Genomic DNA, 26,446 nt, shown 5'->3' on the forward strand with positions numbered 1-26,446 from the left:
AATTAGAAAAATTGTCAAGTAGATTTTTCAATTACTTTATTTTTAAAATTTTTGATTTTTTCCAATTTTTCGATCTTTCGAATTTTCAATTTTTGAAGAATTTAATTAGGGAAATGTTCAAATCCTCGATTTTTTATTATTTTTTAGCTGTCGGATTTTTCAATTTCGCTTTGTTTTCCCGATTTTAAAGTATTTTAATATTTAAATTTTTCGATTTTTAAAATTTCCCAATTTTTTGATTTTTGGAATTACCAAGCTTTCGATTGCTCAATTTTTCAACATTTCAATTTTGGGAATTTTCAATTTCCAACATTTTTCAACTTTTCGATTTTTTAAATTTTAGATTTTTTGGTTTTTTGAAATTGCGAATACCCAATTTTTCGATTTTTCGTCGTTTCGGATTTCGATTTTTCGAGTTTTTAAATGTTTTGATTTCTCGATTTATCGACATTCCGATGTTTAAATTTTTTTATTGTTCAATATCTCGATTGTTCAGTTTTTCGAATTTTTAAATTTTAGAGTTTTCAATTTTGTGATAAATTTTTCGGTTTTTAAAATTCTTGATTTTCCGATTTTTCCCGTTATTCTTTCGCAAACTCGTGCTTATCAGCCGATAACGTCGCCACATTTGTGGAAATAATTTAAAACCAAGATTAAACAACAATAAAGTAAATCGAGTGAGAAGGAAATCAAGTTGGTAACACTGAAGGTCACTTTTACGGATGCTCGATAATGTATATGACTACATAGATAAGAATGTGGTATCAGTAAAGTTTCCAACAAAATAAATTTATCAGTATGTGGTGCAACCGATTTGTACGGTTTTCTCCATAAATTAAAATATTTGTGAGCATTCAATGTTTCGTTAGTTTTAAAAAATGATAGCGGTAAGAACACACTTATAATTAGTCATGAATTACGTAGTAGAATGAAGGTCGTGTCAACTAGAAAACAACGTAATTAATCCCCTCCCGAAACTCGATGACGTCACCGGATAAAATTATCAAACATGAAAAATCTGTTAATTTCGTTAAAAACTAATTAAAATTTTTTCAGATGTACAAGAAAAGAGCCGGGACCACGGATTACGGCTCAGAATACGAAAAACTGACAATTGCAAATTTGGTGTTACGTCTCGTCAGCGATGCCAACCTAAAGAATTTTTCTGTGTCTTCTGGTGACGAAAAGTTTGACAGGTTTGACGATGTCGTGGTCGAAACCGAAACCCTCGACGATATTACGACCACGTTTGCCTTACAACTAGTCCACTCAGAAAGAAATGTGTTGAGTTTAAAGCACCTACAGGTTCCAAAAGGCAACTTCAGCCTAAAAGAATTTTTCCGGTCTTTTCAACGCACACAAACACTGGCGAACAAGTTCATACTTTACACCAACCGCAAAATGAACATCGAAGACAACACGGAATTTTGTCTAGACGGAGAAGATTTTTTTATCAAGATATCAAGAATTAGTCCTGAAGTCAGCATTCTGGGTGAGTCCGGGTGTTGTTTCAAGTTCAGTGTCGTCGACGAAACTGACACCATATCGGACAAAATTTGGGAATACAAGAGGTTTTTCGAACGATTTTACTTATACGCTAGTCAAAATAACGCGAAACAACTACAAGTAAACACTGCCAACACGTTCCAGAAAACCTTCTCAGCTGACGAAACCGAATATTCCAACTACTTGAAGACAATAGCCGAATGGAACTTACTAACCGGGAGAAAACACAAGTTGACGAAAAAGTGGGCCCAACGGGTAATAGCACTCCAGATTTTGTCTTCTAGAATGCACCCGCTGTGTTTCGACCACACGGATGAAGACCTCCACGAAAAAGAAAAAAAACTGATCATGAGGGAGGCAATTTCCTCGTTTGATATCACGGTTTTTGACAGGCAGTCCTACCATAGGTTGAAAATGCTATGGAACGAATATCAAAGTCGCTTGATAGACGAAAGAGAAGCGCAGGAATTGATAAGAATGTACCAGCTTTGCTCAGGTGGTACTATCAACGACTTGAACTCGAAAGGGTGGAGCGAGCTGTTGTGGTTAATGGGTAAATGTCCCTTGATTGTAACCCTTGACGAAACTGTCCACAAAGCGCTTGAGTTATGCAAAAGTGAAAAGTTTGTGTTATTTCACGAACACTCAGAAAATTTTCTCGAAAGTAGGTCGATTTTTCGCAATTTGGGGGATTTAAAGACGGTTTCGACTAGCATTTTCGATTATTTTACATTTAGGTTTACTTGTTTCTTGCAAGGGAAAAGAGAGGTCGGGTTGAGGGCGTTGGGGGAAGACAATGAGGAATTTTGGCGGCTGATAAAGACAGACGATTTGTTGACGATGATGGATGAACCACTCCACATAGGAGACGTAGAAGAAGTTCTTCCTGAACCTTACATACCAAGACATGTGTGGCAAGATGTCATTGACATGACCTATCTAGATTCTATGGGCGATATTGTCGTCGTCATTGATAGCGTTGAAGATCAAGAACAAATCAGAACTAGATTAAAACGTGAAGATCTTAACTACGTCGATATGAGTTTGCACGAAGATGAAGAGAAACAACCAGTTGGGGGTCCTACCATATACTTCAGCAACAACGCAGTGAGTGTCAACGACTTTGACAAAATTCGTAGCAGTTGTGTTAAAGATTGTCATCACTTTAGAGTCACTTACGACCAAAATCTAATTTTGATTCGAAGCACAGGTGATGTTAGAAATTTGGAAAAGTATAAACTAAAACCACGTGAAATTAAAGAAACAACACTGTGGTCAATGCAACTTGAAAATACCGTCAACGTGATAATCGGAGACTCGGGAAGCGGAAAAACGGCTTTGGTCAAAAATTTTAAAGACAATTGCCCTTGTCAATTCTGGATTGTTATTTTGACCCCAGAAGACGTCTATCTATTTCTGAAATCGATTAAAGATAGCAAGAAAGATTTGACACGGGATTTTTACCATTACCTTGTGAGTGTGAAATATAGAAGACTGGATGAGAACGGCAAAAATTTTTTTCGGTTGTTTTTTGAGCAAAACAACGTGGTTTACGTTTGGGACGCCTTAGATGAAATTTCGAACGAGGGTTTGGAAATGGTCACAAACCTGATTTTTCAACTGTGTCGTTCCAGTCGTGCACAGTCGGTTACGAGTCGAAGCCACTTAAAAACGTTTCTAGAAACGAAGTTTAAAGTACTTTCGCTGAGTCTAACGGAGTTGAATCAGGAAGACCAGCATCTCTATATAAGGAAGCGTCTAGAATATTTTAGATCAGAAGAAGAGGTTGACAAAGTAATAGCCAAGATTCGATTTTCGCTTCTATGTAGTGACATTCTAAAGCTCCCTTTGCTGCTGTTTATGTTTACGGAAGTGTTACGTGACAACGCAGACAAAGACCTGTCACATTTTAACATCAACACCCTATACGAGTCTTTCGTAAACGAGAAGCTGAATTTATATTTCTCCGACAAAATAAACATTGCTTCGGCTAGATTCCTAATGGATAAAATGATAATGCAAGTCAAGCAATCAATACTAGATTCTTACGAAAAAATAGCACTGAAAGTATTGTTCAACGAAGATTTCCAAAAGATCGACGACAAATTGGAGAAAAATTTTGACATGGCTTTTTCTGTTGGAATAATCGAAAGCATTCAAGACCAAGTACCGAGGTTCTACCACGACTCGTTTGCAGCGTATTTCGCGGCCGTTCACTTTGCAAAAAATCTACACCTGGTGGAGAAAATCAGGCACAAATTCTTCCAACCCAAATACACCACTATGAGAATTTTCTTCGACAATATATTAGCCGAAAATTGCTTGCCACACTTAGCCATAATATCGAAAAATGTCGACTTATTATTGGACTACAGTACTCGACAAAAAATTAGTTACCTAGACCGAGGAGGGCGTACTGCTTTGCATTTGGCCTGCTCCTGGGGCCAGCGACACCCTACTCTAGAAATCACAGAAACCGCTGGAACTTTCACTGTCAATGCGGCAAAAGCTATCACTGTGATACCCGAATCAGAAGAATACGTCAAAATGGTTGCTTTGTTGTTACAAGAGTGCGACGTTTCTCAAAAAGACGAAATATTCAAGATGACAGCTCTAGAGTACGCCCATGCCAGTGAATGTTTGAAGGAGGAACTTATGGTGATGGAGAGACAAGGAAAGGGGTTTTCGGAATTAAAACATGGTGTTGGTTATGTGGTGAGCACCCTGTATTACTCGGCGGCGCTTGGTTACTGCGAACCATTTAGCAATTTTTTTTTGGGACGGTACCACCGGAAGAATATTGTCGGGGCAAAAGACGTGACAGGTTTGACTTTGTCGAAGATAGCTTCCCAGCGTGGACACCAAGCGATTGCTGATTTTCTAGAAGAAGGTGAGGCCGAAATGAGTAAGGGTGGAGATCGGAAAAAAAGCATGATGCAGCGGATTTTCGAAACTTTCTTCTAAACGCTACTTGCTTTGAATTCTTGAAGTCTGTGATAGATTGAGAAAATTAGTATGTGTTGAAGATATTTTTGGTTGTGAAATTTTCTATGTATGTACACTTAAATACTGTTGTTACGATTAAAATTTTCGTCGTCTGGTAATAATAATATGTGTTTGTTTTTTTTATTCACAAAACTTTCACAAAAAATGGCAACTCATATTGTTCTTCTATTTTGGTCAAGATGGCATGGTGTCTCTTAAAAATGAAAGAAATCGCAATAAACATCGATCGAAAAATTTTTTTTTAGAAAACTAGGTCATAAAAACGGGACAGTTTGTAGAATCGAACATAATTTTAGGACACGGTGCTGAAGGAACGATACAATTTTTGTAGTTTTTGACTTTTGTTAAAAAAATTGTATTGTGATCTGTATTAAAATAAAAATGTAGATATGCAACCAATTATACACTCAATTAAGACCAGGTTGAAACTCCACTCTAGAAATTGCTTGTTCTATCAAGTTTAAGCTGAAACGAAGCAAAAATGATACAATCTTTTGGTATGTATTAATTTTAATTTCATTTAACAAAATTTTGATTTTTCGTTATTGTTGTACATTGATTGATTTCATTCGTGACCACAATATTTTTGGGTTCATTTTATCGTAATTCGTAAACGTATCGACTGCAAGTCTAAATTACAGCAGGTGGCATTCTTCTTTCTACAGATGAAAGATAAAACACGTTTCTATTTATCGTTGCTCTTGTATGTATCATAATTACCATGAAGACTCAGGTTATCCTGTTTTTATTGAAAATTGTTTATCAATTTTTACAATATTGCGACAAGTTATAATGATAATTATGAAATAACCTGTGCAGGAGTGCAAGAATTGCAGTGAAGTCGAACGTAATCATAATCGCGAATACATGAATGAACTGACATTATATTGACAGGTCACCAGATATGTCACCAGGTAACTAAAAGACAGATTTACACTGAATAATTTTTTAAAATTTACACTAGGGAGTGGTTACAACCTTATGGATTTGAGTTTAGTTACAGAAACTGGCAATATCAACTATTTCTTGATAGCTTAGATTTGCCTGGAATAGCTTGGAACAAAGTCCCTAAATATATATACATATATATATTTAGGAACTTTAGCTTGGAATTGTGTAGAGATAACCCAAAACACAAGAAGCCAAGAAAAAACAGCAAACAACTAACAGCTAATGTAAATAAACAAAGTCCAAATCCGACTTCACCTAAGACGTTTCACGAGGAAAACGGTAAGCCCGAAAATAGAAAAAACCAGTGTGACTCATTACAGACAAGTATGGTTAATAACAGAAAGAGGGAAGCTTCAACGACATTAGCGAAGACCAATATTTTTAATAAACAACCGATCGTTGGTAAAAGAAGCGATTCTGTGACGATAAGGGCATCGTCAGCCAAAGCCTATCTATACATCAGAAAACTTGCCAAGAGTACAACTTCTGCCAATCTGAAAGGATACTTGGTGGAAGACTTCCCAGAAATTGTCTGTGAACCTCTGGAGAACTATGAAGCGTCTCACTCAAGATTCAAGGTTACTGTTAATTTTGATAATCTTGAAAAGATCTACAATCCGGATTACTGGCCAAATGGAGTCCAAATCTCAAGGTTTTTTCATCCCAGAAGTCCAAAAATTCAACAGAAAGAACATCAGGCAAACATTACAAGACGAATCTGCCTAAAACCAGCCTTGAAAACTCTCACGATGACAACATGTTTCGAAGCATTACCTTAAAAATTGCTAACCAAAATATTCAAAGTCTGGGGAACAAAGCTGTACGCCTAGAGTATCATCATCAAAGTACCGATGTATTAGTCATAACAGAACATTGGATGGACGAGCAAAGAATCTTAAATTTCAAATTGGGTAATTTTTTGTTAGGTAGTTATTTCTGTGGGGATAAATCAGTAGATCATGGAGGAGTAGCTATATTTGTTCGTGAAAAAATTGTTAAATATAAGGAACTTATATTTGTGAAAAATATTTCGGTTTTCAATGTGATAGAGTGTTGTGCCGTAGAAATTCCAAATTATCATTTAAACATTGTGGGTATTTACAGACCTCCTGGAACAAACCTTCAGAATTTAAACATCTTTTTTGATAGAATAAGTTGGATACTGTCACACCTCTCTAAATTTAAAGACAGACATATAGTAATCATTGGTGATTTTAATATTCATTTCAATGATAGCAATAACAAGGCAACAAAAAAATTACATGATATCTTAACTGTGTACAATATGACGCCCCTGTCTACTGCACCGACAAGAGTGACCCCCTCCAGTAGTTCATGTCTGGATAACATCTGTGTGAGTATTCAGGATGTCCATAATTGTCACTTTTCAGTACTTAACGACTTCGTATCTGACCATTCTGGTCAGATGTTGCTATTTCACATTGATGAAAATATATCAAAAGCCAAAGTGGACCTCACTCAAAGGCGGATTTTCTCTAACGACAATGTTACTTATTTCCATAAACTTTTATCAACTCAAAAGTGAGATACTGTCTTAAAGGAAGAGGATGTGAATGTAAGTTTCAATCGGTTATGCAATATTTCAAGCAATGCATTTTCAACTGCTTTTCCTTTAAAAACTATCAAATCTAATTCAATTAAAAATAAACAAGATCTGTGGGTGACGGATGAAATAATTAGAAGGAAAAATCGTGTGGTACTATATGCAAATCTATCCATGAAGTATCCTACCTTTAAACCTATTTTTTCATTGCTTAACAGTCAATATCAAGATATGTTAGTAGCAAGGAGGAAGGCCTATAATGATAATCTGATTATGACTGCAAACAATAAAAACAAGGCCACTTGGAGAATTATAAATAAAATAACGAATAAAAGTTTTAAGGATTCTAATATTGAAAATTTTGAAAATGGTGTGACTTGTTCTGTTAAGGAAAGTGCCGAAAAACTTAATAATTTCTTTGCTAGTGTGGCGCACAACTGTACTGCCAATTTACCGAATACCATAGATATTGACTTTGTCAGAAGTAGCATTCCTCCAAATTTATATAGTTTTTTTTGCACCAGTAACGAATAGTGATGTTGGTAGTGCAATAAATAAATTGAAATCTTCAATGTCAGCCGGTGAAGATGGCATCTGCAATAATTTATTGAAGGCGGTGTCGGAATTTATAACTACCCCATTAAGTTATATGTTTACTTTGTCCTTCTTAAAGGGCATCTATCCTGATTCGTTACAGAATGCTCTAATTATTCCTCTTTTTAAGAAGGGTGACCGTAATGCAGTGGAAAACTATCGCCCTATCAGTCTCCTGCCATGCATTGGCAAAATTCTTGAAATCATTGTAAATGATAGACTCCCAGGCTTTTTAGAAAAATATAATCTCTTGCACAATTGCCAGCATGGATTCAGAAAAAACTTTAGTACAGACACTGCACTCAGCCAATTCATTCACAACATTCAGTTATCACTTTGTTACGAATTGAAAATTCGCAGTGGCTATTTCGGTTTTTATTGGCATTCTCGGATCGGATTACATTTTGTTTACTCGTTTTTTTTTCGTTTCGTCATTTCGTGCATGGGTGGTTGGGTTGGGCACGGTGGCAATGAAGGACAACTTTGGTGGAGGGTTCGTCCCGAGCTTTTGACTCCCCCAGTCGCAAGACTGTCGCGATGATTCTGAGCCTGGAGGGGCTCAGATGAGTGTTTCAGCCTCGCTGTTTGTAGATCGGTCTTCTGGATCGTTTCAGCTTGGTTCTTGCTATAAGGAACTGGATGGATCGCGCCATCCCAGAGCTTCACTCTGAAATTCGATTTTCGTTCTGTTTGTTATTTTTGTTCGCGAATTTCATTTGCTTACCTAGGTGGGAACAAACGCCGTGGAGCGTCCCCTAGAGTCTTCGTCATTTCTGGAATCTTGATAGCCTTGTTTGTTTTTTTTTCTTTTGTTAATAACCGTTGCATCCACTCATTAGTTACATCGATTAGGGATTTTCGTCGGAATTCGACGTTTCGTAAGTTTGCCACTAGAGGGCCAAACTTCCGTGAACTCTCGCTTCGTTACCTTGCCACGTCATCGCAGGTGGAAGGGAATCCATTTTGCTTTGGTACTCCGTGTTGAATGGTGTTGGGGGTTAGTGCTTTCCTCTTTTGCAGTTCAGTTTAGCAACCTTTTACTCGTCGTTACGTTTGGAATCGCATTCGTCGGATCTGTTGGGTCCCCTAAAAGGTGCTATCGCTTTGAGCGCATTTGTGAGCTGCAAGAGAAATAGTGCATTCGAGCACTACGACTTTGTCGGATTTTTGGATAAGGGCACTAGACCATCTCGCTAAAATCGGAGAAGCTGCAGTCGATCCGCAGGTAAATCTTTTGATTAGCTTTTCCCTGGCATCCCTTCGAACAGTGGTTATGGTTAATTTCATGTTAACGATAATATTTTACTACTTACCAAGTGCATGTGACATGTGGAACCCTTGGGGTTGACTGAGTTCGAACATCTTCTCAGACTTTGCTCTCCTTGCAGCTTTTTTTGTTTTGTCGCTGATCTTGTTATTCCCGTGATCGAGAAGTGGAGCCAGTTTTGAGTGGGAGAACGAATTCTATGAATTCCAACTGTCGTGGGCAGTTGTGAGCCCTCCCAGAACAGCTGGAGAGTTACCATCGGTTGGACAGGCCGTCACCAAAAACCTCGACTCGACATCGACTGGAAATTCGCTGCGACGCCGCTGTGTTTCGACATCTCGTCGTGGATATCGAAGGAGGCAGGTGCCGCTGGTACTTCCATTCCATCTCATTAAGTTTAAGTATTAGTCGCCTTACCTTTTCTTTATCGTATCGCAAAACGTTTCGAAGTTTGGTGTAACTAGCACTCGCACATAACCTAGTAATAACAACCGGTAAGACTGTGACGCTCCGCTCTACGGTGATACCTTCGTACGTTCGTTAGGACAACCGAGCGTGTGGCCTACTTCGTTTATCTCATCGCCCTCGAAATAATTAATCAAATCGTTATTCGTTACGACTCCAACTAATTTGTTCGCTTCGTAAACATCGTTCGTATCGCTCGTATTTATCGTTAATTAGTTCGTCGCCTCTCGTAATAAAACTATCGTTCGTATTGCTCGTATTTATCGTAAACCGTTAGTCGCATTAAAACGTTATCATTAATATCTTACTCATTTCCTTTTGCTTACTTATTTAGTTATTTATCACTCTTATTTTTTTTAATTAGTGACCTTAGGTTTTATTATAATCAAATATTGTAAGTAACAGCTTGCAATTACAATAGTTAAATATTTTTCCGGTTTTTTGTTGTTGTAATTGTGTCTTAATAAAAACTGGTGGCGCCCTGGCGACGTCGCTACACAAAACAGTGTGCTCTCTCTTCTTTGCGAACCTCTAGCGACCTGACCCTTTGCACCCGCAGGAACTCACCCCTTCTCCACTAGCAGGCCGGCAACGAGCTGTGAGTTTGGCTCGTAACAACTTGATAGAAATTTAACAACCATGGGTTTGTATGTGGATTTCACTAAAGCCTTCGATTGTGTGAACCATCAAATACTAATTGAAAAACTTCATAGATATGGAATTCGTGGGGTTGCTCTAAATTGGTGTACCTCTTACTTATCCAATCGTTCGCAAAAAGTGCAGTTTCATAATGCCACCAATCCTCGTCAAGAAGTGTAGATTGCGGAGTGCCTCAAGGGTCGATCCTCGGGCCTACTTTATTTATTATCTATGCTAATGATCTTCATTTGTATTTACAAAAGTTTCCTAATGTTTTGCAAATCTATTATGCTGATGATTTAAATTTTTTGATAACTGGTAACAGTCTACAAGAAGTTGCTTCTATTTCAACTGGACTATTGCAAAGCATAACTTTATGGTGTAACAAAAATAGGCTTGCGATTAATAATGACAAAACAACGCAGATGTTATTTCGGAAAAGGTATAGTAGTTTTGAAAACTCTCTTAATATCTCATTGTCTAATTCTAGTAAACTACTGGGAGTTGTAGTTGACAACACATTGTCGTGGACGTCACATATTGACTATATTTGTGGTAAACTAACGAAGGTTTGTTATATGCTTAAAAGTGCTTCGCATTACTGTAGTAGGGATATCCTGATAACTCTATACTTTGGTCACTTCCACTCGATACTTGCCTATGGCATTGAGAATTGGTACAGATCATCTCAATTTGAAATTAATCGGGTGTTTAAAATACAAAAATGGGCAATCCGTACCATCGCAGGTCTGAAAAGATTGGATTCTTGCAGACCATTCTTTAAGATTTACAATATTCTTACTGTTGCTAATATTTACATATGCAAGGTATTATGTTTTGCCTTTAAATATAGAGGAAAATTTCAAATCTGTGGTGCTACTCATACATATTTTACCAGAAACAGGGAATGTCTTCTACCTGAGAAACATGTTACGTCAAAATACCAAAGAAGTTTATTTTTTAATTCGTGTAAACTTTATAATAACCTGCCGAACGATATAAAAAAAATTGGTCTAAAGAGTTTAGACAGTACTTCCCTCGCTGTCGGAAACTTGACGACTGCATGCCTATTGTGTTTTTTTTTCTCATTACATTTTTGTAGTGGGAATTTAAAAAAAAATTGTGATGACGTCATCAACATTTTTGCAAGGACACGTATATCAGTTGGGATAGATGTAGTGTAATACTAAGAATAAAATTATTATATTCTCAAATTTTCGGGGAAATGAATCGGGTCGTTTTGAATATTGATTTCTTATAATCAATAAAATAACGAAACAATTTACTCACGTATACGGCGCCGGTGTGTAATATCTAGAGAGCGGATTTCTGTCGGGCTAGGCAAGGCCAAACTCGGTACGGCTCGTACGGGATGCGAATTCATTGCGGTTGCAGACTGCACTTCGTTTATTTGAGATTAGAATAACGCTGTTTCGTTGCACTCTGCTGTTAATTCCCGTTCTCATTTACTTAGCCGTTTGATTAATAAATCGTTAATTATATTTATGGAATTAGTACCGATTAAATTCAGTGATTATCTATCACCCGACGATCCAGCACGTCCCCCCCTATAATCGTGACGTAGCCCGACAGAAATCCGCTGTCTAGTAATATGAGGGGCAACTGAAAATCGTTTATGTATAAACATTCTTAATTTAAGATGACAGGCGTAACAGCATACGTGAGAGTCAAACAGAGAAACTGTAAACAAAACGACCATCGGTTTTATTGCTTCGACTTCCGCTTATTATATAAAACATTGGGTTTTATTTTAATTCTTGACGATGAAATTCACAATTGGTTGATTATAAACATGTCTATTTCACATTCGCGGAACCAAGTGAGCGCATAAAACAAATGCAGGTCTGTAATGTTAAAGTCGATGTAAATAAGCGTGCTACCCTTATGTTTCAACCGAGTTTTTCTTTTAACAAATTTTGTGTCTACCAAATTGGGTTGGTTGGGGTGTAATACTAATAATAAGTGTTGCCTTTAATTTAATCAATAAAATAAATTGACTTCATTAATTTTTTTGAACCACCTCTTAAGAAAATCTAAAAAATATGAATGGAATGATAAATCACAAGTACAAACTCATCATATTTTTTGCATTTTAGATAGGATTTATTCAGCAAAATTTAAGGGTGACGTCATCAATTTTTTTAGGAGGGATGAACAAATACATTTTGAACAAAAGTTTACCATGCTTATAATAACTTTAAAATATTCCCAAGGTTTCAAAGCATTCGGTTTTGTAATTCCTGATTAAATCGATAAAATAAATTCACGCCTTCATTAATTTTTTTGAGTCACCCTGCATATGCAAATCCAAAAATATGAATGGAATGATAAATCACAAGTACAGACTCATCATATTTTGTACATTTTAGATACGATTTATTCGGCAAACTTTTGAGCTGACGTCATTAGTTTTTTGTAGAAGATAACCAAATATATTTTGACTAAAAATTTATTATGCTCTTCATAGCCTTAAAACATCTGCAAGATTTCAAAGCATTCGGTTTTGTAGTTCCTGATTAAATCAATAAAATAAATTTACGCATTCATTAATTTTTTTGAGTCACCCTGTATATGCAAATCGAAAAAATTTGAATGGAATGATAAATCACAAGAAGAGACTCACCATATTTTGTACATTTTAGACAGGATTTATTCAGCAAAATTTTGTGGTGACGTCATAAATTTTTTAGGGGGGACGACCAAATACGTTTTGATCAAAAATTTACCATGCTTATGATAATTTTAAAATATCTTCAAGATTTCGAAGCATTCGGTTTTGTAGTTCCTGAGTAAATCAGTAAAATAAATTTGCGCTTTCATTTATTTTCTTGAATCACCCTGTATATGCAAATCCAAAAAATATGAATGGAGTGATAGATCACAAGTACAGACTGATCATATTTTGTACATTTTAGATATGATTTATTCGGCAAATTTTCGAGCTGACGTCATCAAGTTTTTGGAGGGGATAAGCAAATGTATTTTGACTAAACATTTATTATGCTCTTTATAACCTTAAAACATGTGCAAGATGTCAGAGCATTCCGTTTTGTAGTTCCTGATTAAATCAATAAAATATATTTACGCATTCATTAATTTTTTTGAGTCACTCTGTATATGCAAATCCAAAAAATATGAATGGAGTGATAAATGACAAGTACAGGCTCATCATATTTTGTACATTTTAGATATGATTTATTCGGCAAACTTTCGAGCTGACGTCATCAAGTTTTTGGAGGGGATAAGCAAATATATTTTGACTAAACATTTATTATGCTCTTTATGACCTTAAAACATCTGCAAGATTTTAGAGCATTCGGTTTTGTAGTTCCTGATTAAATCAATAAAATATATTTACGCATTCATTAATTTTTTTGAGTCACTCTGTATATGCAAATCCAAAAAATATGAATGGAGTGATAGTTCACAAGTACAGACTCATCATATTTTGTACATTTTAGATATGATTTATTCCACAAACTTTTGAGCTGACGTCATCAAGTTTTTGGAGGGGATAAGCAAATATTTTTTGACTAAAGTTTTATGATGCTCTTTATAGCCTTAAAACATCTGCAACATTTCAAACCATTCTGGTTAGCAGATTAAAAATGAAATTTCAAAATGTTGTTTTATAATTTTGATTTTTTTTCCAAAAATCTGGACGTTTCGGGCGAAAAGTCAGTTCAGAGTTGTAAACTACATGTGTAGGACTATGTTATTTTATACAATTGAAAACCCATTTACTATGTACAATTTTGAAGTGACGTCATCGCATTAGTGGTGGGGATAATTAGACAAATTTTGGTTAGCGTTTTACCATCTACATGATATTCTTAATATAAGTACAAAATTTCACAACAATCGGTCGAGTACTTTCGGTGATTATCTGTCTAATAAAAATCCGGGACGGCAGACGGACAGACAGACGGACGGACAGACGGACAGACGGACAGACGGACAGACGGACAGACAGACGGAAATGGGAGACCTATTTCTCTTCGTCTTCTAGGGGTCATGAAAGATCGAGAAAACGTAAAAGTAGAGAGTCGGCCGACGGACTCGATTACAATACTTCCTTTGCTTGCGCTCGGGAAGTAAAAACTTCAAATTTAAAAAACAAGTGGCTATGAAAAAAGTTTTTGTATTATTTTTGTAATTTGCCCCTTTCGTGCCATTTTTGAGTAAAAAAATGGTTTAGTTACTTCAGGGATTTTTGTGATAGTTGGTAAAATCTTAATTGAAGAATGAAAATTTATTTAGTTTCCTCTTCTTTTATCCAGGGCGTTTTAAATTATATTATAATATATTTAAAGCAGATAATAATCAATCGGAAACATTGTATTCTTAATTCCTAGTACTTGTTTATGTTTATGCTTGTCCTTCGTGAAGACGTGCGTCGGGAAAAATCTGGAAAAATAATTATAATTTTTATTTTCTCAGTATAAAATTTACTTACCTGAGATTGTCTTCTTTTCTTGGTTGTAGAGTTGTTATTTTCTTACAATTGGATTCAGAAAATTGCTAGATAAATACTAAACGCACCATGCATCGCGTTCTTTTTATTTAATAACACAGAAAACACAATTATGTCCATATTTAGAGAGTCCGGTTTGATCCGTAAATTAATCCATTAATAACTTATTACATTTTAACCAAACACTAAACTTTATAAAGTGCTACAGTTTAAGAAAATATCAATTTGTCAACTGGTTTCTAGTCAATAAAGTTACTGATTTCGGCGCCGAGCCTGCGTAAATATTCGGCAACTTTTTTGTGACCGTTCTGAGAAGCTACCTCAAGTGGTGTCCGACCCAAATTATCAGTGCAATTGATTTCGGCCCCAGCTCTCGCTAAAATTTCGACAACATTTTCGTGGCCGTTGAAAGCAGCTATAAAAAGTGGTGTATAATCGGTGCTGTCAGCTCGATTAATTTCGGCGCCAACTGTTATCAAGTATTCGACAACTTTTTCATGAGCTTTGTAGGAAGCTACGTGAAGTGGTACTGCACCGTCATTACGAGGGCAATGCACGTCGGCCCCGACCGTGATTAAGTACTCGACAATTTTCCGGTGACCGTTTTGGCAAGCTGCGTAAAGTGGTGTCGAACCGTCTACATCAACGTAGTTGATTTTGGCGCCGACTGTGGTTAAGCATTCGACAACTTTCTGGTGGCCGTTGAAGGAAGCTGTGTAAAGTGGTGTACGACCAAACTTGTTAGCACGATTGACTTCGGCCCCGACTGTCACCAAGTATTGGACCACATTTTCGTGGCCCTTTTGGCAAGCTACGTAAAGTGGTGTAAGACCCTCTACATCAACGCGATTAATTTCGGCGCCGACTGTCGCCAAGTATTTGACAACATTTTCGTGGCCGTTTCGCGATGCTGTGCAAAGTGGTGTTGAACCGTCATTCATAGCGCGATTGATTTCGGCCCCGACTGTGGTTAAGTATTCGACAATCTTTCGGTGGCCGTTGAAGGAAGCTGCGTAAAGTGGTGTCACACCGTTATTGGTGGCACGATTGATTTCGACACCGGCTGCAGTCAAGTATTCCACAACTTTCTCGTGGCCGTTGAACGCAGCTATGTAAAGTGGTGTCCGACCGTCATCAGCAGCGCGATTGATTTCGGCACCGACTGTTACCAAGTATTCGACAACCAAGAGGTGGCCGCTTTGGGAAGCTACGTAAAGTGGTGTGAACCCCCAGTTATCAACTCGATTAAATTCAGCGCCACCTGTGACTAAATATTTGACAACACTTTCGTGGCCGTTGAAGGAAGCCACGTGCAGTGGCAGCCCGCCGTTATTATTAGCGCGATTGCAGTCACCCCCGACTGTTGTTAAGTATTTGACAACGGTGTCGTGGCCGTTGAGAGAAGCTAAGTAAAGTGGTGTGCAGCCGTTTTCGTTGACGCGGTTAATCTCGACTCCAGATTTTACAAAATAATCAACCAATTTTAAATTACCAATTTTACACGACAATAGCAGTGGCGTTTCAGCACCTTTAGCACTGGAAAATTTTGATGCGTACCAATAGTGATTTAACTCGTCAACTGTGAATAATTGACACAAGTCGTCGTAACCGAGTAAGGCGGAATAAAATACAATGTTTGCTACGTCATCGCGAGTGCATAATTGTTTAAGCTCATTTAGTTTTGTTTGAAGTAACTGCATTTCCGCCCCTACGCTTTCGCTTTTTCTGGCGTAAGACAAAGGAGTCGCATTTAGCAATATGTCACGGTCGTCATTATCGTTCTTCCCTTGCAAATACGTCATCGTTTCAAAATATGCTTCGGTTTCAGGTTTTTTAACGAAATTCTTATCTTCGTGCACAATGTAGTCCCCATTTATAACCGTCATTTTTACACGAGGGTGTCTTTGCCCCCACGACGAAATCAAATGTAAAGGACTTCTGCCACCCTCATCTTTGCGTGTTAAAATTTCGTCGTCGTAGGTTTTAACTAACTCGTAACGTTTATACAATACAGCAATGTGAGCTTTTGAGTTTTTAGCTAACAGCATGTCGAAAAAGAAACGTACGTTATTATACCTAGCGTCAAACAGAATGTCCATAATCTCGTTTTTAAGATTATTAATATTTTTCGAAAAGTATCTAGCCACTAAATATTCAGCGAAAGAACTGTGAAGAAAACGTGGAACATTATTTTCAAAGTCGCTAACAAGACCCACAGATGCATACTTTCCTACAAGTTTTTTTAGACATTTTTCGTAATTAATATTTAGTCGCTGCATAGTTTCTTCGTCAAATACTACTTTAAAAGACGCACTTTGATAATAATCCAAAGCTTTTCGTTTTTTCTCACCCACTATAATTTCCATTTGGGGATTTTGAAAGTCGTATCCAATTTTGTCTTTGTAAAATTTATTAAATTTTTCCTGAATAAAATATTCATAAAGGTCAGTCAAGACGAATGTGTTGTCCATTAGTCTCAAATATTTTTCGCTATCTTCACGGAACAGTTCGGTGAGCATGAATATTTGAAGCGGGATTCCTAGTATATCTACGTGTTCTACAATCGCAAAAGACGATTTGATTTTTTCGACCGTCACGTCAATGTTATACTGAGAATTAAAAGATTTTAGTCGTTTTCGGATATAATTTTCTTGTTCTTGTTCGCTAAACCGATTTATGCTAAATGACAACAAACTAAACTTTTTTTCAAGAGTTGTCCTTAAATGTCGCCTGCTAGTAACCCACTGACGGAACCCTTTTGTTGAAAAATCGAGAATTATGTTTGAAACGGCATCTAAATTTTTATTTAAAATCTCGTCGAGCGCATCCCACACGAAAATCACGTTGTTTTTCTTAATGCACATTTCGAAAAACTTTCGATCTAGTTCTTTGAGTGACCGGCAGTTTTCGTTCGTGATAAAGTTTTCAAATAAATTTGTATAATCTGCCGGCTTAGAAAAATTGAAATTGTGAAAAAATAAATTAACATCTTTGGGATTAATTATAACTGTCCAGAATTCGGGTGGACATTTATTTTTGAAGCTTTTCATTAACTCAGATTTGCCCATTCCCGGATCGCCAGCAATTAGACCGAAGTTATCTAACCGAGAAGACCACATCACTCTTTCTTCCGTAACATACTTATCAGGTAACTTATAACCCTCAAAATCACTAACATCACCTTTGCTTTGAATCAATTCCAAATTTCCATCACTCAAAATTTGAAAATAGTGAAACTGTTCGATATTTTTCTTTCCGTTGTAAATTAGTTGAAGTTCAGAGTCGTTATAACGCCGGTTACCTGCGTAGATCGTGTTGCCAAACTTTGATTTATCAAGATTATTTTTATTTTCATTATTATCTAGATTCAACTGGTCATAGTGATTTTTTTTTCGATTAGCTACATCGACAGTCTGATATTTTTTATGTAAAAAGTCATCAATGTCAATTAATTTACACTTCTCGAGTTTATCTTTTACTTTGTCAAAGTTATTCGCATAACTTAAAATGATAATTGTGTTTTCGTGGACATTCTCTAAATACGTGTTATTGACAATATTCCGAGACAGATAGCGTTCAATGTAAGGCTGAGGAAGTGATTCTTTTTCTCCGCCTAGACGACACGGTCCGTCTAGCATTTCTACTAAATTATCAGTTGTGACATTTTCTAAAATTTCGCCACCAAACGCTGTAACAAGATTAAGTTCTTCTTTTCCTTGTAGCGAAACGGTAAAATTCTCCAATACTTTTTCTCGAAGATCGGGTTTCTTATTCAAGTTTGATAGGTCTTGGAACACGGAGAACTTTTTCATCCATTCGTCACTTTTACTACCGTCAACCAAGATGAACTTTTTGTCTGGACACAGATGGATAGCATTTTCAACGTTTCTACGTTCACGTAATATTAAAGGGCATTCGTCCATCAACCATAGCAGTTGACTAAGTGCCTTCGGATCTACGTTGACGATATTATTGTCATCAATATGTCTGACATTAGGCAGATACCTTTTTCTCACTTTATTTAGTTCTTTCAAGTCAATTCTTGTTTCTTTTCCAACATCACCCCATAGTTGTTTAATCGTGTTGCACGACTGTTTGTCAAATAGTGTGATATCAAAGAAGGACACAGCTTCTCTAAATATTTTCATTTTGTCACTAACGGAACCGAAAGATAAAGGCTCGATTTGAGAGGACAGAAGATGCAAGGCAATTAAACACTGCATCCTCTTTCTGTTAAGTTTTTCAATTTTCCCTTTTTGCATGTTCCACTCACATATTGTTCTGACGAATTTATCAAAAATTTCCTCGCCGGAAGAATACGTCGTCGTGAATTTTCTAGCTGCTGCAATTTTCAGTTTTTCAACATTGTCTTGATCCGCGTATAAGTAGAATTTATCAAAAAACTTTTTATATTCTTGAATGTGGCAAAAATTTTCGGCACTTGATGAATCTTCCACAATTTGAAATTTGTAGGCGCAACTTGTTGTCCCGGAAAATTCCAAGCCACTTTTAACTCTAACCACTTCAATATAAAATTCTTCTCCTTCAAGTTGAAACTTTGCGCTCTCCTTGTACTTGAAAGGGCGATTCGTGTATAAAATGTACTCATCAGCCGCGTCTTCTATTTCTAGAAAACTTTGAAAGTACTTGGTTATACTAAAATCTCCCTTTTTGGATTGTAAATTTTCAGTTGATAAAATCTTTCTCTCGCTGTGTTTCAACTGGAGTGCTTTTACTTTGTCTCCCTTGTCCGATTTAATTTGAATGACTATGTCGTCGAAGGCGCCAAAATTAGCGTCATTCGATGAAATATAGAAGTCCTTGATTGATGGGTCGTTGAGTAATAGTAGTACAAAATTGGCAAGAACCACGTCCTCGTATTCTCTGCCTTTATCGGTCGTTCCAGACCTTTTTAAAAAACTCTGGAATAGAAGACACAATGATAAAATTTTTCATTACTTCTGTACTGGCAAACTAAAAAACAAAAATACTTTCAACTTTGAATGTTCTGTCTTATATTTTTTTTTATTATATTTTTTATTTTTGACATGTTGATTTAGACAGATTACCATCTAGACGATAGTCCTAGTATACGTACAAAATTTGACAACAATCGATTTGGTAATTTCGGAGATTCTTTTATATATCAGCATTTGGTGAGGATTTGAAAATTTCTAGGATTTGACGATTTCGAGGATTTAAGGATTACGAAGATTTCGAGAATTTGGAAGTTTGAAAATTTGGTGGTTGAGGATTTAGAGGATTTGATGATATCAAGAATTGTGAGGGTTTGTGGATTTCGAGGGCTTAAGGATTTTGGATTCCGAGGACTTGAGAATTTCGACGATTTGGGGATTTCAGGGATTTGAATATTTGAAGATTTGATAATTTGAGAATTGCGAGGATTTGGTGATTTCAGGACTTCGAGGATCTGAAGATTTGAAAATTTGTGGTTTTGAATATTTCGAGGATTATAGGATTTCGAGGTTTTAAAAATTACGAAGATACCAAGGCTTGAAAATTTGGTGATTTTAGGATTTCGAGAATTTGGAGATTGCGAGGATTTGGGGATTTGAAGCATTTCGAGGATATGTGGATTTCGAAAATTTAAGGATTTCGGATTTCGTAGACTTAAGAATTTCGAGGACTTCAAGATTTGATAATTTGATGATTTCGAGAATTTCGTGATTTTCGGACGTCGTGGATTTGAGGATTTGAAGATTTGAAAATTTGAATATTTGAGGATTTGACGATTTGAGGTTTTGGTGACATGAGAATTTAAAAGATTTACGGATTTCAACGATTTTGAAGACTTGAGGATTTCTATGATTTACGGATTTGACAATTTGGGGATTTGGAGCATTTGAATATATGAAGAATTAAAGATTTGAGAATTTGGAAGATTTCAGAATTTCAAACATTTCAGGATCTGATAATACTAATTTGAGAATTTCGAGGATTTGGTGATTTCAAGACTTCCTGAATTTGAGACTTTGAAAATTTGAAGATTGGAAGATTTGAGAATTTGAACATTTGAAGTTTTGAGGATTCGGTGATGAGAATTTAGAGGATTTTAGAATTTCAACGATTTTGAGGATCTGAGGATTTCTATGAATTGAGGTTTAACAATTTGGGGATTTGGAGCATTTGAAGATTTGAGGATTTAGAGGACTGAACATTTCAAGGATTTTAAACAATTGAACATTTCTCTGATTTGAAGATTTCAGGAATTTAAAGATTTCGAAGAGTTGAGGATTTCGAGGTTTTAAAAATTTAGATTGTAGGATTTGATAATTTCAGGATTTCGCTGATTTTAGAAATTCGTGGATTGGAGGATTTGAAGGTTTGAGGTTTGAAGATTCGAAGATTTGAGGATTTGGTGATATGATAATGTAGAAGATTTGAGGATTTCAACGATTTTGAGAATTTGGGGATTTCTATGATTTGAGGATTTGACAATTTGAATACTGGAGAATTTGAGGATTTGGAGATTTTAGGATTTAGAGGATTTGTAGAATGCGAGTTTTTGAAGAGTTGGTGAGGATTTGAGTACTTCTATGACTTGAGAATTTAAAGAGGATTTTACGATTTCGAGGATTTGAGAATTTCGAGGATTTGAAAATTTGAAGATTTGGTGATATGAGAATTTCGAGGATTTGACGATTGTGGGGATTTGATGATGTGAAGGATTTCGAAGATTTGTGTATTTCGATGGTTTAAGGATGTCGGATTTCGAGGATTCGAGAATTTCGACGATTTGAGGATTTTGAGGATTTGAATATCTGAAGATCTGATAATTTGAAAATTTTGGGGATTTGAAGATTTCGAGAATTTGAGGATTTCGAGGATTTAAGGATTACGAAGATTTGAAGATTTGAGGATTTGAAGATTTCAAGGATTTCGAGGATTTAAGAATTTCAAAGATTTGAGGATTTCGCGACTTCCAGATTTGATAACCTGATGATTTCGAGGATTTGGTGATTTCAGGACGTCGTGGATTTTAGGATTTAAAGATTTGAGAATTTGAAGATTTGAGTTTTGGTGATATGAGAATTTAGGAGATTTGAGGATTGCAACGATTTTGTGGATTTCTATCTTTTAAAGATTTGACAATTTGGGGATTTGGAGTATTTGAAGATTTAATAATTTGGAGATTTGAGGAATTCAGAATTTGGTGATTTCAAGACTTCGTCAATTTGAGAATTTGAAGATTTGAGGATTGGAAGATTGGAGGATTAGAAGATTTGAGGATTTGAATATTTTAAGATTTGAGGATTTGAAGATTTGGAAATTTGAAGATTTGAGGATTTGAAGATTTGAGGTTTCGGTGATGAGAATTTAGAGGATTTGAAGATTTCAACGATTTTGAGGATCTGAAGATTTTAATGAATTGAGGATTTAACAATTTGGGGATTTGGAGTATTTGAAGACTCGAGGATTTGGAGATTTGGGGAATACGACGATTTGAGGATTTGGTGATATGATTTAGAGGATATGAGGATTTCGCTGATTTGAGAATTTGGTGATATTAGGACTACGTGCCTTGGAGGATTTGAAGATTGGAGGATTTGAGGATTTCGAGGATCTGAAAAATTCGAGGATGGAAGAATGACGAAGATTTCCAGAAGTTGAAGGTTTGAAAATTTGGTGATTTGAGGATTTCGAGGATTTGAAGATTGCGAGGATTTAAGTATTTTAAGAATTTCGAAAATTTGAGGAATTCTATGGTTTGAGGATTTGAGGAATTGGCAATTTAAGGATTTGGAGTATGTGCAAATTGGAAATTTGAAGATTTAGGGATTTAGAGGATTTGAGGAGTTGGTGGAATGATTTAACGGATTTAAGTATTTCTATGACTTGAGGATTTCGAGGATGTCAAGGATTTAAAGATTTGAAAATTTCGACGATTTGACGAATTCGAGGTTTTAAGAATAACGAAAATTTCAAGAAATTAAAGGTTGGAAAATTTGGTGATTTGAGGATTTCGAGGATTTGAAGTTTGAGAGGATTTGAGTATTTAAAGGATTTCAAGTGTATCAGGATTTGATAATTTGAGGATTTCGAGAATTTGGTGATTTCAGGACTCTGTGGATTTGAGGATTTAAAGTTTTGGTGATAAGAGAATTTAGAGGATTTGAGGATTTGACAACTTGGGAATTTGGAGTATTTGAACATTTGAGGATTTGTAGATTTGAGGTTTTAGATGATTTAAGGAATACCACGATTTGAGGATTTGGTGATATGATTTAGAGGATTTGAGCATTTCAAGAACTTTAAACAATTGAACATTTCTCGGACCTTAGGTTATCGAGGATTTCAGGATTTGATAATTTGAGAATTTCGTTGATTTGAGAATTTTGTTATAGGACTTCGTGCATTGGAGGATTTGAAGATTTGAGGATTTGAGGATTTGGTGATATGAGAATTTAAAGGATTTCGTGGATTTGAGGATTTCGAGAATCTGAAGGATTCGAGGATGTACGAATTACGAAGATTTCCAAAAATTGAAGGTTTGAAAATTTGAATATTGCGAGGATTTGAGGAATTCGAGGTTTTAAGAATTACGAAGATTTAAAAAAATTGGAGGTTGGAAAATTTGGTGATTTGAGAATTTCGAGGATTTGAAATTTGAGAGGATTTGAGTATTTCGAGGATTTCAAGTGTATCAGGATTTGATAATTTGAGGATTTCGAGAATTTGGTGATTTCAGCACTCTGTGGATTTGAGGATTTAAAGTTTTGGTGATAAGAGAATTTAGACGATTTGAGGATTTGACAACTTGGGAATTTGGAGTATTTGAAGATTTGAGGATTTAGAGGATTTGAGCGTTTCTATAACTTGAGGATTTCGAGGATTTAAAGACTTCAAAGAGTTGAGTATTTCGATGATATGAAGATTTAGAAAATTTGAAGAATGCGAGGATTTGAAGATTTGGTAATATATGATTTAGAGGATTTGAGCATTTCAAGGACTTCGAAGATTTCGAGGAGTTAAAGATTTCGGGGATCTGAGCACACTAAGAATTTGAGGATTTGAGAATTTTGAGAGTCTGAAGATTTGAAAATTTGGTAATTTGAAGATTTCGACGACTTTAAGTATTGCGAAAAATTGCGAATATTTGAAGACTTGAGGATTTGGTGATTTGAAAATTTAGAGGATTTGAGGGTTGCGAACAATTAAGAATTCGGTGATGTGATTTAGAGGATTTAAGCATCTCAAGAATTGCGAAGATTTGAGAATTACTTTGACTTGAGGATTTCGAGGATTTAAGGATTTCGAAGATTTGGAGATTTCAGAATTTTTGAGCGCCCTGACGCCATAAAAAATTCAGTGAAGGTTTCATTGTCTCAGAAGTCGATATAGTTTCTTTGGCTGACATCCAGACTTTTTTAAAATTTTTCAATAGCAACATAACAGGAGGCCCCAGATTTGTTTTAAATCTTTCAAAAATAAAATACAAAGCTCTCCGATATAGTTAAAATAAAATTAATCGAAGGTTATTTCGACAGAACTTCCCTCGCTCCTTAAGTGCGGTAGAATAGATCCAACTTTTTCGAAAAATTATAAGAATTGATTTTGCAAATTTTTACATTTTAATGATAACCTATGTAAGTCAAAATAAAGGAATGTATGTATTCATTACGATTTTGTGATGACGTCATCAACTTTTTTGCGACTGCATTCTCAAATAAAAAAATCTACCCTGTATATAAATTTTGATTAACGATTTCCTACTACGATTACGATAACCTTAAAAAGTTGCAATTGCAAAATGTTGTTATACAATTTAAAAACAAAAATCGGAAAGTGATACTCGCCCCTAAAGTTCAATCAAACATCAAGCGTTTTCAAAAATTTATAAAATTTGATTTTGGAAAAAAAAAGTAGAATTATTCACTTACTGGTTCCATTCCTCCCAGGCAAAGTCACAACATACAGAGTGTAGAATTTCTGTACAAATAATAAATCCTAACCAGTGTAACAATATGGGGCGATATTTTCAAATTATTGTGAACCTACAACAAAATAAATTTTCTTACTTCAGATTTACACACAGTATATTTGTGGTCTTACACTAAATTTTTGTACGTTAAATAAATATTTGCACACGTTAAACCAATTTGAAATTCACACACTTTGCTAACTTTCAAGGATATTTTTCTACGGATGTTCGATGATGCATATGATAAGAATGTGGTATGGGAAAACCTGTGAAGAAGTTAAAATGTGGCTCAGTGATTACATTTCATTTCATTTCATATTTTAAGAATATTAAGGAAAATAAATTAATCTAAAGTATTATTTGAATTTTTATACACCGACATTTTAAGAACTAGTAGCAGAGATATTCTAACCTAATTGTCGTGTCGTTAACTTGTGCGGTGACGGTGCTACATTTAATTCCTTTATTTCCTGAGATTTCTGCTAAAGTTTTTTAAGGAAATTGGTGAACTGAGTGATACTTAGCATAGTACGTCGACACCCCCTTAGGTGGGGTCGGTGAGTGACCTATACTCGAAAATCTTTATTTTACTAATTTTCTTCATATTACCTTGATTTTTATTAACAGTTTTTTCGAATACACTCCTATCGCTATCTGACCCTGTAGGGGGGATAGTGTGATTTATCAGCACTACGTTTGTTACTATCACTCGGGCTGAAAATCATTTATCATGTAAAGCATGCAAATTACATTTTCATTGCGACTGTGTATAATTTTGAATTAATTTTCTCTCTTTTTTTTTTTTTCTTAATTCTTTCCCATCCTTATAAATGGTTTATCTGTTAGGATGGCTAAATAATAATAATAATAATAATAATCCTATTCTCCGTATCTTTTTTACATTCGGTAATATATCAAAAAAGTGACAAGCGTCGCAGCCTTTTCAAAAAAAGCCAACATTTCAAGGAAAATACACCGTTTTTTCAAACAAGAATACAGCTTGGTCCAAACAAATTTCTCTTTCAAAAACACTTAAAATTCGTCTTTTTACCGTTTTTTCTGTTGGGCTACTTCAGAACAAAAGTGAATACGGTTTCGTTCAAACAAATTTCGGTCAAAGTCCTCATGAGCGAAGCGAATTTCCCTTTCAAAAACACTCAAAATTAGAGATTTTACCTTTTCAAGTATATTTTAAAATTAATATTTTTCAGACTTTCCCTTGTTTTTAAAAATGTTAAAAGTTGAAGGTACTTATTTTTTATTCAAACATACATTTTTTTTAAGTTAATACACTATATGTTGAAACAATATAAGTAGTTAAATATATGATATATTCTAACTCAGATTATTATGCCTAGTTTTCTTAGTCCTTTTCCTATTTTCTATGCATTTTTTTCAACAAAAACCCGTATTTCTAGCAAAACATCAAAAAATAACATTGAATTTGACTTTTTACCCTGATTTTTAATCCTAAGTTCTAACTCAGATTTTCCCAAATCATCAATTTTTTTAGGAAAATGAGTCGATTTTCAAGTTTTGTCGTTGAAGTTTGTTGAGTTTGGAAAAACAGCCCATTGAAGTCGGTTCAAAAACACGAAAAATAGAGAAAATGACTTGTTTTTAAGCTCATTTTATCTACTGAAACATCAATTTTTTATGGAAACTACCCCATTTTTTAGTCTTTTTAAAAATGTGAGCCAGATTTTTATGCTAAAAATAAAGAAAACTACCCTGTTTTTACGATTTCTTAAAAATGTGAGTCAGACGTAACAACTGAATCTGTGGTTTTTGTTGAAAAAAAAAAAAAATGCATAGAAAATGACTAACAAAACTTCGCATAATAATCTGAGTTAGATAGAACATTACACATATTAGACTGCTATCGTTTGTTCTTCATGAGATAATTTTTTAACAATTCAAATTCTTTATCAAGAATAAGTTAAAAAACTTGATTATTTTAAATTGAATTGTAATAACATTCTCCTTTAAATTTATGGACATAAATTTTTCCAAGTG

At 35.3% G+C, this 26,446-nt stretch overlaps 2 protein-coding genes across 2 annotated transcripts; one reads left to right on the forward strand and one right to left on the reverse strand.

Annotated features, from left to right (window-relative positions):
• The first annotated feature begins 768 nt into the window (after positions 1 to 768).
• Positions 769 to 4,619, forward strand: LOC135123307 (uncharacterized). Its single transcript, XM_064047838.1, has 2 exons — positions 769 to 887; positions 1,057 to 4,619. The coding sequence occupies exons 1-2, from the start codon at positions 879 to 881 to the stop codon at positions 4,468 to 4,470; spliced, it is 3,423 nt and encodes a 1,140-aa protein (XP_063903908.1). The 5' UTR covers positions 769 to 878; the 3' UTR covers positions 4,471 to 4,619.
• A 9,666-nt stretch (positions 4,620 to 14,285) lies between these two features.
• On the reverse strand, positions 14,286 to 24,629 carry LOC135123308 (uncharacterized). The gene is made up of 4 exons (XM_064047839.1): positions 24,562 to 24,629; positions 24,390 to 24,503; positions 14,470 to 19,409; positions 14,286 to 14,420 (listed from the first exon to the last, which is right to left on the reverse strand). The coding sequence occupies exons 2-3, from the start codon at positions 24,396 to 24,398 to the stop codon at positions 14,727 to 14,729; spliced, it is 4,692 nt and encodes a 1,563-aa protein (XP_063903909.1). The 5' UTR covers positions 24,399 to 24,503; positions 24,562 to 24,629; the 3' UTR covers positions 14,286 to 14,420; positions 14,470 to 14,726.
• Positions 24,630 to 26,446: the final 1,817 nt, after the last annotated feature.

Source organism: Zophobas morio, unplaced genomic scaffold (genome assembly GCF_036711695.1).
Source record: "Zophobas morio isolate AGI-343-1 ecotype UQ-CSIRO unplaced genomic scaffold, CSIRO_AGI_Zmor_V1 ptg000006l, whole genome shotgun sequence".
Lineage (NCBI taxonomy): Eukaryota > Metazoa > Arthropoda > Insecta > Coleoptera > Tenebrionidae > Zophobas > Zophobas morio.